General features: G+C 40.2%; 1 protein-coding gene across 1 annotated transcript; it reads left to right on the top strand.

Moving 5' to 3' along the window:
• Positions 1-2,426: 2,426 nt before the first annotated feature.
• Positions 2,427-15,155, top strand: GATM (glycine amidinotransferase). Its single transcript, XM_005483388.4, has 9 exons — positions 2,427-2,624; positions 2,984-3,199; positions 7,344-7,539; positions 8,688-8,878; positions 10,142-10,279; positions 10,568-10,732; positions 12,393-12,456; positions 12,552-12,668; positions 14,117-15,155. Exons 1-9 carry the CDS (start codon positions 2,556-2,558, stop codon positions 14,227-14,229), a joined length of 1,269 nt encoding a protein of 422 aa, XP_005483445.1. The 5' UTR covers positions 2,427-2,555; the 3' UTR covers positions 14,230-15,155.
• The last annotated feature ends 782 nt before the right edge of the window (positions 15,156-15,937 follow it).

Genomic DNA, 15,937 nt, shown 5'->3' with positions numbered 1-15,937 from the left:
TCTAAATTTGAATAATCATTGCTGGTGTTTTGCTCCTTGATTTATGTCTCTATTTAAATATACACTGCTAAATCAAGTCCTTGTTGTAGAAGTAGAGGAATAAAGAGCTGCCTACCATACAAAAAGGAAGAGGACTCTGGTTTTGATGCCAGAGGGAACTGTAAGGAATGACACTCACACACCACAAATGCAAACTGATGATGCCTGTATTTGATGTTAAGGAATAAAAAGATGCAAGCAAAGAAACAGTAAGTAACTGCTTAAGGAGACAAATGAGTGTTTTATTCCAGTGATCCAGAAGATGGTCAAGTGAGGACAGAAGTTAGTGACAGCTCTAGAGTGCACTGAGGATGGTTAGGGCAGTCTGGGGGTCAGAAAGGCTGGGAGGGAAATGCTATTTACCACAAGTCAAGGCTTCATGGTCAGACTGCAAATTTGCCAGTTAGCAAAAGGAAAAAAATCATCTGCTTTGGTTTTACTTAGGTGAACATTGGCTTGAATCCATGAGGAGCTAGCCCTAAAAAAGGAAGAGAGACCTATGAGATAGGGGAAAGAATGTTTCCACTAAAAATAATTCTGAGCAGAACAAAGGCAACCCAGAAAAAAAAAAGAAAAAAAATGTTAGAGCATGCAGCAAAAACTTGTTGCAGTGATGGTGAGGGCTCTAAAAAGCATCAGACCCATGTAGTAAGTGGGGAAAGAAGTGCTGTGCAGAGTCAGAAAAACTATGTAAACTGAGTTGATAAAGAATGACTCAAAGGTCCAAAACTAGCTGATAAGTTGAAAAGGACAGAAAAGGAAGCAAGACCTTTGGATTTAGCCACAAGCCAATCATTAATTTTTTTTAGGTCAATGTGAGTAGAGTGACCTTAGCAAAATCAACTGAATCAAAAAGCAAGAATTTGAGCAGAACTAGCATAAACTTCATGGGGTTTTTTGTATTGGTTTTAAAATTTATTTTAAATTAGATGACAAAAAATGGTAATTAGGAATTTAAAAATATCAAGAAAATTTCTTTTTGAAACTTGAAAAAATAATCCCATTGTACTTTTTGGTACAAGAATAGTGTTTGATGTAATTATGTTACAAATGAGTCCTAACAAGCTGAGTGAGTTATGAGAAAATTCTGCAGTTGCATGAAACAGGGTAATGCATACTTGGTATTATGCCAATTAAAATAATTATCTTTTCTCTGAGAACTGTGTAAGTTCGTGGAGAACTCGTACTGTGTTATTTGTCCTGGGAAGGTGTAGTGTTTACCTGTGCCAAAAAGACAAACTGCTGAATGAATAATTACCTAGCAGAATAAAACACAGTTGCTTCTGTATCTAAGGCATGTTAAGACTGTGCCTGATTTGATGTGTTCTAAGACCATAGCTTATGTTTTAATGTATGTAACCACCAGTGATATTTACCTTTTCCTGCTATGGAAATGTGTGCTGAGTTCACCAGCACTACCTGCAATTGTGCATGTAGAAATAATGTTAAATGTTGTGTCTGTTCAAGCCCCAGTGTAGGAGCCCTGGAGAGCAGAGCATAGGCTGGAGGAGTGTTGAGCAAGGCACTGCATGGATGATAAAGGCAGAACTAAAAATCATGTTGGAAGAAAGATACAGATTTTTTACAACTTCATACAGAACAATTAGGATAAGAATGATTTTTGGCATGTCTGCTTTTTACATGGCAAAGTGAAATTATTAAAAGTGAACTTATGTGCAAAGTAGAGCAAATGTAGAACAGGTTAAGTGGGGTATACAAAGTATGAGTAGAGCTGGTTGCAAACATATTTCTTGTTGTAGACTGTTTCTGTTGCGATAGAGGTATTTTTGAAGATAAGTCTGTTGATTTTGCCATGGAGAGCTTTTGCAGGGAAACCTATGTACTGGTCTGCTAGGAGCTAAGCAGTTTAGGTTTTAATTTTAGGATGGCTTTTCATCATATCACAATATGGATTTTGAGAAGCCAGAATTTGAAATTGTTTGGGATATTCTTCAAACACCTCTTCAGCAATTAAAGAATTTGAATATTTTTAGGTGAATCACAAACTCTTCAGGCTGTAGTCTAAAGATTTGAGTTCTTAACGTATGAAACATTGGAATTTTTGGTAATATGTGTGCTTGATGACTAGAAGTAACCATATGATGCACTTCGGTACACGTTTTAGAGAAACATTTTGAAACGCGACTTTCTCCAAGCCAGGCTGCTGCTGAAGAACTCTGCGTGGAAAAGGAATCCAGGAGTGTTGTGAGAAGCCGTAGGTCAGCTCCGGGTGGGGAGCGAGGGAGCTGAGCCGGGCAGAGCCGGGGGAGCCGAGCCGGGAGCGGAGCAGCCGTGCCGGGCCGGGGAGAGCCGAGCCGGGCAGAGCTGGGGAAGCCGTGCCGGGGGAGCCGTGCCGGGAGCGGGGGAGCCCAGCCGGGAGCGGGGCAGCCGATCCGGCCCCGCCCGGCTCTGCGGGCGCTGCCCCCGCTCGGGGCGGGCCGGGCCGGGCCGGGCCGTGTCGGGCGCACATAAAGCGGGGCCGGGCGGTGCCGTGCCGTCGTGTCGGGCCAGCGGCGATGCTGCGAGTGCGGTGCCTGCGCGGGGGCAGCCGGGGCGCCGAGGCAGCGCATTACATCGGCTCCAGGGTCGGTGCCGAGCGGAGCCGGGGCCGGGGATGCTCCGTGGCGGGTCCCGCTGGTGCCTTCGCGGGCGCTCCGGGACGGGACGGGAGGCTGAGGCTCACCCAGCATCTTCCCGCCCCAGTCTGCCGTGTTCTCATCTCCTTACCCTTCTCAACTGAGTGTATCTTAAAAGGCAGAATTTCCTTTAAGCATCTGCTAGGCTGTGAATAAATTAGAATGGCTGTAACCAGCCGTGTTTCTGTTAATACTCCAAATAACATACATTGCTGTGGGATTATAGTGTTAAGGCATTTGTGGGCTGAGGCAGAGCTTTTTGTCTTTTGTAAGGGAAGCATAATTCTCGTTCTTTTTTTCATTTTAAGCTTCGAGGAGCCTTTACAGGATGGGTGCAGCGAACTTTCCAGAGCACCCAGGCAGCTGCGGCCTCGCAGAACACCTGTGCTGCCGATGACAAGGCCGCCAGCCCTGTGCCCAAGGACTGCCCTGTTTGCTCGTACAATGAATGGGACCCGCTGGAAGAGGTCATCGTGGGAAGGGCTGAAAATGCTTGTGTCCCACCTTTTTCTGTGGAGGTTAAGGTAAACAATAAGAACTAACCTTAAATAGAAAATGTAGAATTTATATCTAAAATTTACTTAAGCTTTACAATGCATGAGGTGTGGTGCTTACTCTTGGGAATTCTTCTTTCAAGGTAGCTGTTTACATCTGTGAAACTTTACAGCATAGCTGTGTTGGTGAGGGATGTGCTTTTTTCTTTGGACTTTCAACTGAATTACCTGTTTTAACAGAAGTCACTAGCAGAGACAACCTCTAATATATGTAATATAGCCCTGACGTTATCACAGTACACACACAAACTTCTGAGACGGTTACACTGATGAAATTTTAATTTGGCTTGAAGTTAAGTAGGGTTACAATTGAAAAAAAGGTGTTGTTTTGTACTCAATAGTCTGAGCAAGATTGAGTTCTGTAGCTGTAGACCAACAGGTCTCTTGTGTCAGACAGCTCTGAAGTAGTTTACTGAAACTCCTGTGTGCTACAGTAAATAATTTGTGGAAATACATAGTTCACCATTCTTTCAGGAATTTTCTGTGCCTAAAGCTGCATCAGCAACCTCAATAAATCCATGATTCTTTGTTCTCTGGAATCTTGTATTTAAAACGGTAATACTGAAATAATGGGCTTGCTCCAGATTTTTTTGTTCTTCACCTGGACTTTAAAGTTGCTGTGTGTGTGTTACCTGCATTTGTGGGCATGTTTTGGAATCTTTCATTATTACAGTACAGCACTACCTGCAGGGCAGCATGTAATCCATGGCTATCACAGCAAAAAGAGCTGGCACATGGCTTCTACCCAAGTGAAAATTTAAAGGATAACCTGACAAAGTTGACTCAGTTAAAAAAAAAAAAAAAATCTGACATTGAAAGAATGGCAAACAAAGATACTAAAAATAAGTTTAAGTGCTGCAAATGGTTGTTTAGGGAAAGTTTGGGATCTACTTGTGTAGAAGACTTCTCTTCCCTTAACCCTATATATATATATATATATATTTTTTTTTTAGAATCTGTGTTATGTTTTTCAGACTCTATAGATATCCTAGCAGCATCAGAGAAGGAGATGAATGAGGGTTAGCATTTCTAATATACAAGTGCATTTATGTAGTACTGACATAATGAATGTACAGAAAGAGTAAGGAAAAATGTCTAACATTTTACATTGTCACATTAAATGAGGCAAAATTAAATTTCAAGTGGTCAGGGGCTTGCTTTAGCACAAAAAAAAATATTTCAAGTGTCTAACTTGCTGAAGTGCCACATGCTATACAGGTTTTACTGCTATTAAGCCATAACTGCTCACAATAGGTCAGAACTTCACTTTCTTTAACATGTGATATCAAAAGCTCAGTGAGGAATGTCAAAGGATAGGGTTACCTCTGCAATTCAAATACCTATGACTTAGAGCTAAAGCAAGGTTTAAATTTGCTTTATGTCAATTGCCAAGTCCACAACATGTAATGGGAACAGAGCCAATTTGAGATGTGGTTTCCTCTAATTTTCTCTGCTTTTGTCTTAAATATTGCTGAAGAAGCTGCAACAGTAACACTGGGAGGGTGTTGCTGGATAATCCAAGCAGTATTCCAGTCCTACCTTGACATTATTACTATTATTAATTAATAGATACATGATTGTATTGATCTCCATGTGGCCAAGAGGTGAGGTGTGTCCTGTTCCTGCCCCTGTGAGCAGCAAAACCAGAGCTGATGGTATCATGGGCTGTCAGCTGAGTGCATGAGGGGCACTGCTTATGAAAAATGCAGTTTAAAACTGATGAATTCTAATTCATAAGGAAAATTCGAAGCTTTGGACCTGAGACACTTCAAAAAACGTATCTCAAATTATAGCAGTGTGGTAAATACTTGTATTGAGATTGTGTTTTAAGATTGCATGTGTGTTTATTTGCTAAATATTTAAATGCAGCAAGTATGGCTGCATTCAGCACTCTTTTCTGCTTTGAGACAAGGGTTTGGTATACTCAAGTGTTTTTGCTGTGATGTGGGAATGATGTGCTTGGCATAAGAAGGAGGAAGGAAGGAATTGAATAAGGAGCCCTGCATCTCTGATGAATATTAATGAGCTGACACTTTATTGTATATCCCTTTCAGAGCTTGAAACAGGCTATGTAGAGGTAAATACAATATTTGAAAACTTGAAAAATCTTAACATTAATTAGGAAGATGTCCTGTTTGAATCAGCACTGCAATGAAAAATCCCACAACTGAGATGTATTCTGAAGCACTTGAATCAAGCAGTTGAACTTTATAGCTTTGTATTCTGCAATGCTTTTCAGTACATTTTGTGAATAATAATGTATTCTGGGTGAGGAGTATTATTAACACAGATCCTTATATCTTGAATAAGAAGATGAGAGTGTATACATGTGTTTACTACTGAATAAGGCAATAAGAATTTTTATCTGAATTTAAGTTTTAATATCCTAAATTTATTAACTGTCTTTACTAGGTTAATGGTATATCTTGATAATGTTAATTATTTTCCATGACAAATATTTAATAGGGATAGGGAACAATCATGCTGTTTCTTAAGGGCAATCTTTCCTAAAATCCTATTTCTGAAAAGAAACAGTTTGTTTTAAATGTTGTCTTTTCTGTGTCCTATCCGTGGTCCTTTTTGAACATTCTGAACTGACTTGTATGTCTATGGCCAAAGGGGCCTGAAATGTCAACCCTGATTTGCTGTGAAATACATGTCCCAGCCATTTACCCTTTTCCCAGTTGTTTGGAAGGCAGGGAATATGAGCAGTGTTACAGTGCTAACCTTTATTCTGTTCTAACTTTAAGATTACACCATCCATTAGTGCAACACAAATGTGGTTCCTCAGGTCTGAAAAAAGCAGAGAGGAGCTGCACCTCTTAGGGACTGATGATATTCACATACACCATGGCTGGCTCTGAAAATAACCAGCTTCAATCCACAGGAAGAATTTATCTCATTAGCAGAACATGTCTCCATAGGAATGCTGAGCACTTCATGTGATCTGCATGTGACTTCTGACCAGCTGGCAAGCTTGAGGTGCTCAAATTACCCAAGCCCTCACTCACAGAAAAAGAACAAATTCCCTCAGGAAGGATGGGAAGAAGCTTCAGTACCGGAGGAGCAGGATGGCCATGCTGAGGCTCTCTGAGTAAATGTTAAGGCTGAATTTTATTTCTTCTCCCTTACCTGTATAGCATGAGGCAAATCTCCAGAAGCAGCAGAGGGAACAGCCTGGATTGTTAAAGGGGATCAGGGATGCCTTCAGATGGATGGCCTTGCCTGCTCAAGGGCAGTGCTAGCACAAAGGAACACCATCACTCTGGCTTTGGGGAGCATTGTGTTCTAGGAGGTGGTCAGGACTGCAGTGCCAGGAGACAGCTCATGTTTGAAGGGCAGGTTCTTCTGCATCCCCTTGCTGTCCCTCCAGCTTGCTGTCATTCCAGAAGGGCTCCATGTGCACTTGCATCTCAGCTAACTCTGATACGACAGAGGAACATCAGACACATCAAACCGAAGCAGCATCATTTGTTTTGATTATATGTCTGACTTTACTTACCCATGAGAACTGGGACATTATTTGAATTTGTTTGTAATTTAAGAAGGCTATCACAGCATTTCAGCAGAGGATTTAGGTCTGTAAATGTTGAACATGCTTTAATCCAATCCCGGCAGGTGAATTTAGCATCTTTTGCTTTTTCTAGACTGCTGCTGCATGTGGAGTATGGCCCCTTCTGGCAAACAAAGCATATTACCTGCACTTGGGATGGCTTTAGAATTTCTGATGTCACCATTGTGACATTACTGAAGTGAGGTTGTAAGAAGATGACTACAGATGTGTGCATTTTGCAGATGAGCTCAAGTTTGTTTTAATTAAAAAACATGTCTGATAGCCTTATTAAATAGCAGAGTCTACAGTGTTTGCCATATTTGGTGTGTTTGCAAAAGTGTTCTGTAATAGGAACCAAATGGCCACTTGGCAACACTGGCCACTCAATACTTACTGAAGTGTAATGTAGTCAAAATATTGCAGGAACAGATAAAATGCACACTCCAATATATCAGGATCAAGAACAAGAAACTTTAAACTTAAGAATTGCATCTTATGCATCTATTTCACTGCAAAATAACTGGTGCTTATTCTTTGTCACTTCATGTCCTTTTGTTCTAGGCAAACACGTATGAAAAATATTGGGGATTTTACCAGAAATTTGGAGGCCAGGGTTTCCCCAAAGACCATTTAAAAAAAGCTATTGCTGAAATTGAAGAGATGTGCAATATTTTGAAGGGAGAAGGTGTTATTGTCAAGAGGCCTGATCCAATTGACTGGTCTGTGAAGTATAAAACACCTGATTTTGAGTCTACAGGTAAATGTTTTTCCATTATTGAAGGTCTTTTCTGTTTAACTCTTGTCTGAGATATTTTGGATGTCATCTAGTCTACCTTCCAGCCAGGAGCAGGATTATCACCAGCACTAAGGGAGGTCAGTGACTGTTTTCTGTAGCTGACTTAGAAGATCTCCAGGGATGGAGATTTGTCACCTGATTTGGTGACTGGTTTCAGTGCTGGGTGAATTTCCTGAGGGAAGACCTTTGCCTGACACCCAGCCTGAACTTCCCACACCAGCACCTCTTGCCAGGTTCCCTCTCTGTGTTGTCACTGCCACTGCCACTGCCAAGAAGTGCTAATGTGTCATGGCCCTCAAAGTAGCTGTAGAATGTTTCTGCTTTGTCCCCTCCATGAAAGCCCAGTGCTCAAAGCCCCTCTGACCCTCTTGATAGCTCTTGATGGATCCTGGAGTTGGATCCATCTTAAACTATGGAAAACAAAACAGTTGGAGGCAATGCTTTACCAGGAAGATCCTCACTAGTGACAGGGAAATGTGAATGTCCCTTTACCTACACACATTCCTCCACCTGTGGTTATCTGCAGTGAGAGCACACTGGCTCACCCAGCTTTGCATCAAGTCTAGTCCTCAGGATTCTTTCATGTAAAATATATTTTTAATTTTTTCTAGTGGAATTCAAATTCATTGAGGAACTGATAATGTTAAGGAAAAGTCTAATGGGACTACTTTCTGCACTAGTGCTGTGTTCCATCAAATTCCTCCTCTATGGTATTTTAAAAAGGATAGTTTATAAAGAAATGCTGTTCACTTGGTAGATTTGCTGCCCATCATCACTTTTTAAAGTCATCTGGGTAATGGATAAGCCTTGGTCTAGTTAATTTTCATTAGCCAAATTATGAAGTGGAGGCTTGATGGTGGATGGCTTTCATCTAGCTGTGAATCTGTTATGATTTGTTTGTAGCAAAAGTTCCGTGTGTTTTGAATGAAAAATATTACTTTGAAAAATTACTGAAGATTTAAGGATCTGACATTATGTGCTGGCTTTCTCACATTGCTTAGAATTATTTTTGCTATTATTTTGGATAGAAATAATGGTAAAAAGAAAGGAAGAAGTGCCTGAGCAGAAAGAGCTGAGAATTGTCTCATTAATGGCCACTTTCCTTTCAGGTATGTATGGTGCCATGCCAAGAGACATCCTGCTAGTGGTGGGAAATGAAATTATTGAAGCACCTATGGCCTGGCGTGCTCGGTTCTTTGAGTACAGGGCCTACAGACGACTAATCAAAGATTATTTCAACAGTGGTGCTAAGTGGACAACTGCCCCCAAACCCACCATGGCAGATGAGCTCTATGATCAGGTACTGGTCTAATTTTCCTTCAGAACTTCAGTTCTCATTATACAGAATTTTGCTGATAGTTTCAATGTGACATTTAGGATTCACAAAGCTGTGAGGGGGAATGGCACAAAACAACTCTGGAGACTTTTTTTCCTACTGTATGCAAACATGCTGCAGCCTTTCCAGCTGAAACTCAGTGTGTGCAGTTAGAGAACAAGGATCAGGAAGTTGTGTCTATTAAATTCCTCTGCTTTGAATTGTTTTAGTTACTGGCTGTAACTGAGCATTACTAAAGAGGAAGGAATGCTAGAAAAACATCACAGAGATTACTTTCAAGAATAAAGAGAATTCCCTGAGAATGTCCATATGTCCTGGGTGCGTTGGGAAAGTGGAAAGTAATATATATTTTGTCACAGTAAAAAACCCAGCTCATAATCTTTATTTTGCATGATGACTGGTATTTTGAAAGTTACATAAAATAAGTAGTGAAGGATTTAAACAGTATTTACCTTCCAAATATTTTAGTGAATAGTTTTTAAAATTTTTTTCCTAATAATTTTGACTTGGACAATTTTGGTAGTTTGCTATAAGCCCCTAAATGCATCAGAACCTTAGTGACAGTATTTGCAACAAATGCAGTGAACTAGTTGTGAAATGATTGCAGCTTTCTAGGAACAGTGTCATCAATGATATAAAGGAGACTTTGTTTGACAAAATTACCTTAGAGTCACCTTCAGTATAAGAAAACTTCTAGAGCCTGTAATTATTTACATGGTATTTTCATTTGTGCTGGATTTTTACATCTCACTTGAATTGCCTTGTTTAATTTTAAAATTTTTTGTAATAATAAAGATCCATCTTCTAGCTTAAAGTTCTTCTCCATTCCAAAATGTGGAAAAGTAAGGAGTCCAGATCTGTTTGGAAATAGCTTCCAGTCCAGTATTTCTGTCAGTGTGCAGTGGTTTGTTGGACTGGTATTAAACTCCACTGGTAATGAATACTTTTGATCTGGCTCTGAAGAGCAATTAATTTCTTGATATAACTCTTGTCTCTTATCTCATGACCTATTCTTGAATGTGCTCAAAGCCTTTCACTTTTATGTCCACATTTAGATTTTCTTTTCTATTCTAACAAGAAGTAACCAAAACCACCTCCAAGGAACACACTAGCTATCAATATTAACACATTTTCCTAATTTCAAATTATTCCCCACTAGCAAATTATTTGAGAACTTTCTTTTAACATCTCCAACCAACAATAACTTGTTCTCTTCTCTACAACTAGAATTATCCAATCCACTCTGTTGAAGACAGGCACAAACTGGCTGCTCAGGGAAAATTTGTAACTACTGAATTTGAGCCATGCTTTGATGCTGCTGACTTCATTAGAGCTGGAAGAGATATCTTTGTACAAAGGAGCCAGGTAAACAAAGATTTCTTTCAACAGTTTTGGTATCTCTCTTAGAGACTGGTGCTTTGTCTTTTAAAATTCCTGAGCAGTGTTAAAGTAAGAGAGTTGGCAAAAGAAATTGCTCTTCATAGAATGTTTGATCTACAGGATAAGACCGCCTTCCAGGTAAGGGGTTAGCTGAAGGCACAAAATTCTCTATTAAATTTGCTTTAAATATTTAATGAATAAACCTTGGACAAAGTAAACTTGGATGCAGTTTATATTCTAGCCTATTAAAGCTTAATTTGTCCTGTTTTTCAGGTTACAAACTACATGGGTATTGAATGGATGAGGAGACACCTTGCACCAGACTACAGAGTGCATATAATATCCTTTAAGGATCCCAACCCTATGCACATTGATGCCACTTTTAATATCATCGGGCCTGGTCTTGTGCTTTCCAACCCAGACCGTCCCTGCCATCAGGTGAGTGTATAAGGGGGGAAAGTGTTTTGTGTCTAAAACCCACTCAGCTGGGTTCATTCCCTGTTGGGTAATTACTGTTCCACACATTCTGCTGGGTGCTGCTCCCATGGTTAAAAATGATGGAAGTAATCTAATTTTTAATGATGTATCAAAGCAAGAACCTGGGATATACTACTTCTCTGAACACTTCCACTGCTTAAATATTTTAATTGTATCCTAAGAGAAACTGAAGGGCTTCTGCTGCTCAGATGACAAATCTCCCTTTTTATTCCTATTTTGGAAGCCTCTCCTTAGGTGTTAATTGAATCAATGGCAGGAAGCTGATAGTTGCTCAGGCTTTCAGCTTTGAATACCTTCTGAAGGGCAGGGAAGAGGAGAGACCTGCTACTACACTGAGAAAAATCTAATATTGCTGAGCAGCACAATGAGATCAGAAAACTTTCCAGAGAGAGAGCTCATCTCTGCTACAGCTGTGTCACTGCCCTGCAGTGCTTGAGGGGTTTTGGGGATCCCTGTGGTTCAAGAACAGGGATGGCTGAGCTGAGCTGAATCAGACACAGAGCTGGGTGCTGCTTTCTGGAGCATGTACAGAGCTCCTGAAAGCAGCATTGGCCTCTCAGCCAGTGCTTTCAATGCCAGCGGTCTGATTGAATTGCTGCCTCTTTCAGCATCCATTCTGAGAATATAATTTAAAAAACAATCTTAGTTTTTCCTCCCATTTTCCCTTCCGCAGTTTTTCATAGTGTCACTTGCAACAGGATGTTCTTCTTGGTCTCCTTATATTAAACCCATGTTCTGGGCCTTTTTTCAGGAAAAACTGCTGTCTGTGTCCACAGAAAAGATAAATGCAGCTTGCTTTCACAGAAACTGGTTTGGCCGTTCTGGGTGACCGGGGAGCGGTGGGGGTGTGTGAATGCCGCCGATGAAAGGGGTTTTTTCTTGAATGGTGCTGATGAAAAGGAGCTTTTCTCTAAAATCCTGGCAGGCCGGGCTGGTTATGGAGGGTTCGGGACTGGGGCTCCACCTCGTGGTAACGCTGGAGCACTCGCCAATACCCTGCCAACTATTCTGACAGTGAAGATGAAAAGTGTTCTCCTTGGCCAAATTATCCTTCTCTTAATTTTAACTTAATTGTGTAAATCTTAGAGACATAAATTATTCCTTGGGATGCCCTTACATTGTTCTCTTTGTTAAATGAACTGCATAATTATTTTTCTGATAAAGTGTGAAGGAAAGGTAATTTTGTGTTATTTTTGATGGGTTTGTTTTTAGAAACAGCAGTGTAACTCATATTAATGGTTTTTATAATCATATGGGAAGAAATAACACCAAAAAAAAGTTAAATATGTTTGAATATGACCAATGCTTTCACTTAACAAGATCCAAAATGTAAATGCTACCTTTTGTCTTTAACATATCTAGCTTATATTAAACCAATAGAAATAAATGCTATTGGTATGCAAAATCTAAAAAGACTTTAAAAAATGCTTGTATGAAAGCTGGGTTTGTAGATGAAGCTTGAATGAGGGCCAGAATAGTGAACTGAGGGCAGGGGATGTCCTGCATATTGGAGTACTCTGGGAAAATCTGGCATAGCTTGGAGGAAATAATGTGATACTCTAAGAACCCTCTTGAGAATATATTTAAATTGCTCTTCCAGATTGAGCTCTTCAAGAAAGCTGGCTGGACTGTGATTCAACCCCCAGTGCCACTCATCCCAGATGGTACAGTCACCCTTCCTTTCCCAAGGATTTCAAGAGTACACTTAAGGGTATTAATAAGGAGTAGCGCTGGTACAAGGTTTATTCTCCTGTTTTAGATCACCCTCTGTGGATGTCTTCTAAGTGGCTCTCCATGAATGTCCTAATGCTGGATGAGAAACGTGTGATGGTGGATGCCAATGAGACATCAATTCAGAAGATGTTTGAAAAGCTGGGTACGTCCTAACACACTTCTACATACACTAACAAGAAAATTATTGTGCTACCAGCTGGGGTAAATGGAGGTTTCACTCAAAGCAGACAGCACTGGAAAAAGTACTCAAACAGCTGGATTAGCAAGTAAGAATAATTCACTGATTTTTCTCCTGAATACTCCAGTCATAGAAATATGGTCTTCTTTTTCCCTCTGCAGCTTGCAGCACATAAAGGTATGAGTAGCAACTAAAGCTATTGCTAGGATTTCTTTGAATGAGCTTTTTAAATGTAAACTGTCCAGTTTGAGGTCAACATCTGTTTCACAGAGTGCACCTATCACTGAATGATATAGAACTGGGAATCCATCATCGCCGAAATTCTTTCAGATTTTTCTAGTTACAAACCCATTGTACTTTAAAATGTCAAATTAAAATCTCTTAACCCAAGTATTTCTGCTCATTTAAGGAGAATCTCAGTCCTGTGAGATGTAACTTCATAATAGCATGGAATTCCTTCAGATCTGCAGTGACAGGAGAACTGTATTTGAATATAAAATATGGAAGTCTAATTATGCACAACTGCTCAGTCTTAGGTTGTTTTATTGTGTGAGCGAAGATTTTAGGATTTAAAAATACTTGAAAGTACTTAATGAATGAGGCTATTAATGCTAATCATGACTTATCTTTCACCCTCGAACTTCACAGTCTATGTAAGTTCTAAATATTCTGACAGTTCAAAGTTCTGACTGCTCTGGTAGTCAGAAAGTTTGAAGGACTGAGATGGGTCTACTGGGAGCAAAAGTATTGCTGACCTGGGAGGCAGATTCTACTGAGCTGCCGCTGAGCTCCTGAAAGTGCTGAGAAGCAAAAAAGGCAAACTCTGTAACAGAGAAATTTTCTGATCCTTCTTTTGGGACTTTGAATTAGCTGAGCCACAGCTGAAATATCCCTCAGAGCTGAAAAGAGCAGGTAGGAAGCTTAATCTGGGTAGTAAGAGCCTCTTTTCCCTTTCAGAGAAAAAGAGAGTCAGTTATCTACCTTGAATACTTCTTTTCTTGAGAGGCACTTGAAAGAGAACATTCAGTGTCTGAATCACAAGTGCTTACATATATTTATGAACATGTGTCCTGATCATATATTGTAGCAGAATTTCAGCTAATTCTTCACATACTGCAAAGCCTAAATTTATCTTTTTAGTACTGGCACATTATAACACATCAGACACTGGCTGCACTCCAGGCCCTGTGTAATCCTGAGGGTATCACCAGGACAGACAAGTCAGCTGTGTTCCTAGCTTGTTCTCTGCCTAGAACCTGGGAAAACAAATTCCTAACAAACCAGTAGCAAATACCTTCCCCATTTACATCTAGCCACGTGATCTGACAGAGCATCACCTAACATTCTGATCAGAGCTTGCCACGTGAAGCTGATAACCCAGTTTTAAAGTGTGCCTTGTGTGTTTCCTGCAGGCATTTCTACAGTCAAAGTGAACATTCGCCACGCCAACTCTCTGGGAGGCGGCTTCCACTGCTGGACGTGCGACATCCGCCGCCGCGGCACCCTGCGGTCCTACCTTGACTAGGAGGGAGCCCACAGCTAGCGAGGGTTCAGCTTCTAAAGTAGGCATAGGAAATGAGCAAATCACTGGCACTCTTGTTAAAATGGCTGCATGAGCTCTAGTGCTTGGTAAGTGGTGTCCTCATCATGGTCTGGGTGATGTTTTATTCTTAAATACCCTTCGCTTTCAGTAGGATGATTTGAAACGACTTCCATCAGCAATACAGGGTTTCTGGCTGCCTTTTTGAAAGATATCCTTCATCTGTGAAGCCTTTTCACATTGGCTTTGAATGTAAAATCTTGACAGGATAGCTAAAAGGTCTTGTTAGAATAGCTTGGCCACTAAAACTGGATATCTACCTCTGTCTAGTTACCTTATCAAATAGGCAGCTTGAAATGTGAAACTTGAGTAAACTTTTCTTATTCCTTTTAACCACTTCAACTTTCTAATACATTCACGTCTAATGAAGTTGAAATAGATGCAACTGTATAGATCTCTTAGGGAACCAAGTAATTTTATCATGTTTTTCATGTCTAGCCATACTGATATTTACAGAGAATCTTCAGTATGAGCTAACTTTAAAGACATGTTCACTTACTTGCCATGTTCTTCATTTTCTTCTGATGCATGTCATGCACCTGAGTATTTTTTATATTGCTTTTTGTATTGCTGAAATTGAGTTTTATTTAACTTTTAAGTTTACAAATGATAGCTAATAATCTGCTTGTACAGGTTTCACTCTGTTGTTTACATAACTTAAAAAGAGACACAAAAAACCCAACAATAACTCCCCCCCCAACCTTAAGCTTCTGACATTTTACAACCCAGACTTCCTTCAGCTGTAGCAGATACAGAAATATGTATCAAACATGCCTGATGCCATGGAGGAATTTCAGTTTTGATTCCTGAATATGTACTTTTTATGCTAATAAAGTTTTTTGCATTCTCAATGTGTTGTCCTTCTGTTAATCTGTAAGTATGAAATATCTGGATGAATACAAAATACACATGGAATTCTTTGCCCCTGGAAAATTGGTAACATCTTAAACTCTTGTATAATGCAGAAAAACTTTGTAGTGTATTATTCATATACCATGTTTCTACTTCTGTTTTTCACAGAGGTGTGACTGGTAGGGGAAAGTACCACTGATATTTCTTGCTACATTGTGGAGGAATCTGCTCTTACAACACAGTGTACCCTGACAGAAAAGATGTCAGGCAGAACATGCCCACATACAAGCTGCATGGCCATATTTTAGAGTTGGGTAGGGCTAAACAGGTCAAATATCAACAATCTAGAATGCTTTGACATATGGGAAGAGGTAATTAGGTGGCTGCCAGCACTTAATGAGGTAAAGATGGTGCCTATTTTCTCTCTAAAATCAAGGCTTTATAGACAATGGAAATTTGGAAATTTGTCTGAGTCTTCCTCTAACCAAGCTTTGTTTTCCATGATTAGCACTGGAGCTGGGCAGCTGCATTAGAGCAGCACACACAGCAGGTCATCTCTCCCACTGCTCTGCATGCTGCAGTGCCAAAATGTCTGTGGGTCTGTGCTTGGCATAACACACCACCAGCTATGGCTGAAGCCACCAGAAACTGGCTAAAAGTGGATTAATAAGATATGTGCACTCTGGGTGCCTCCATGATTTAGGAGACTACATTTTTGTATCATGTTATATGTGACACTCTGGCTCAATAAACATTTCAGCCTTTTCCCAGTTACTTTTTG

The sequence above is a fragment of the Zonotrichia albicollis genome, chromosome 11, assembly GCF_047830755.1.
Source record: "Zonotrichia albicollis isolate bZonAlb1 chromosome 11, bZonAlb1.hap1, whole genome shotgun sequence".
Taxonomy (NCBI): Eukaryota; Metazoa; Chordata; class Aves; order Passeriformes; family Passerellidae; genus Zonotrichia; species Zonotrichia albicollis.
The sequence above is the reverse complement of the archived record's forward strand: the minus strand, read 5'-3'. Positions and strand labels throughout refer to the sequence as shown.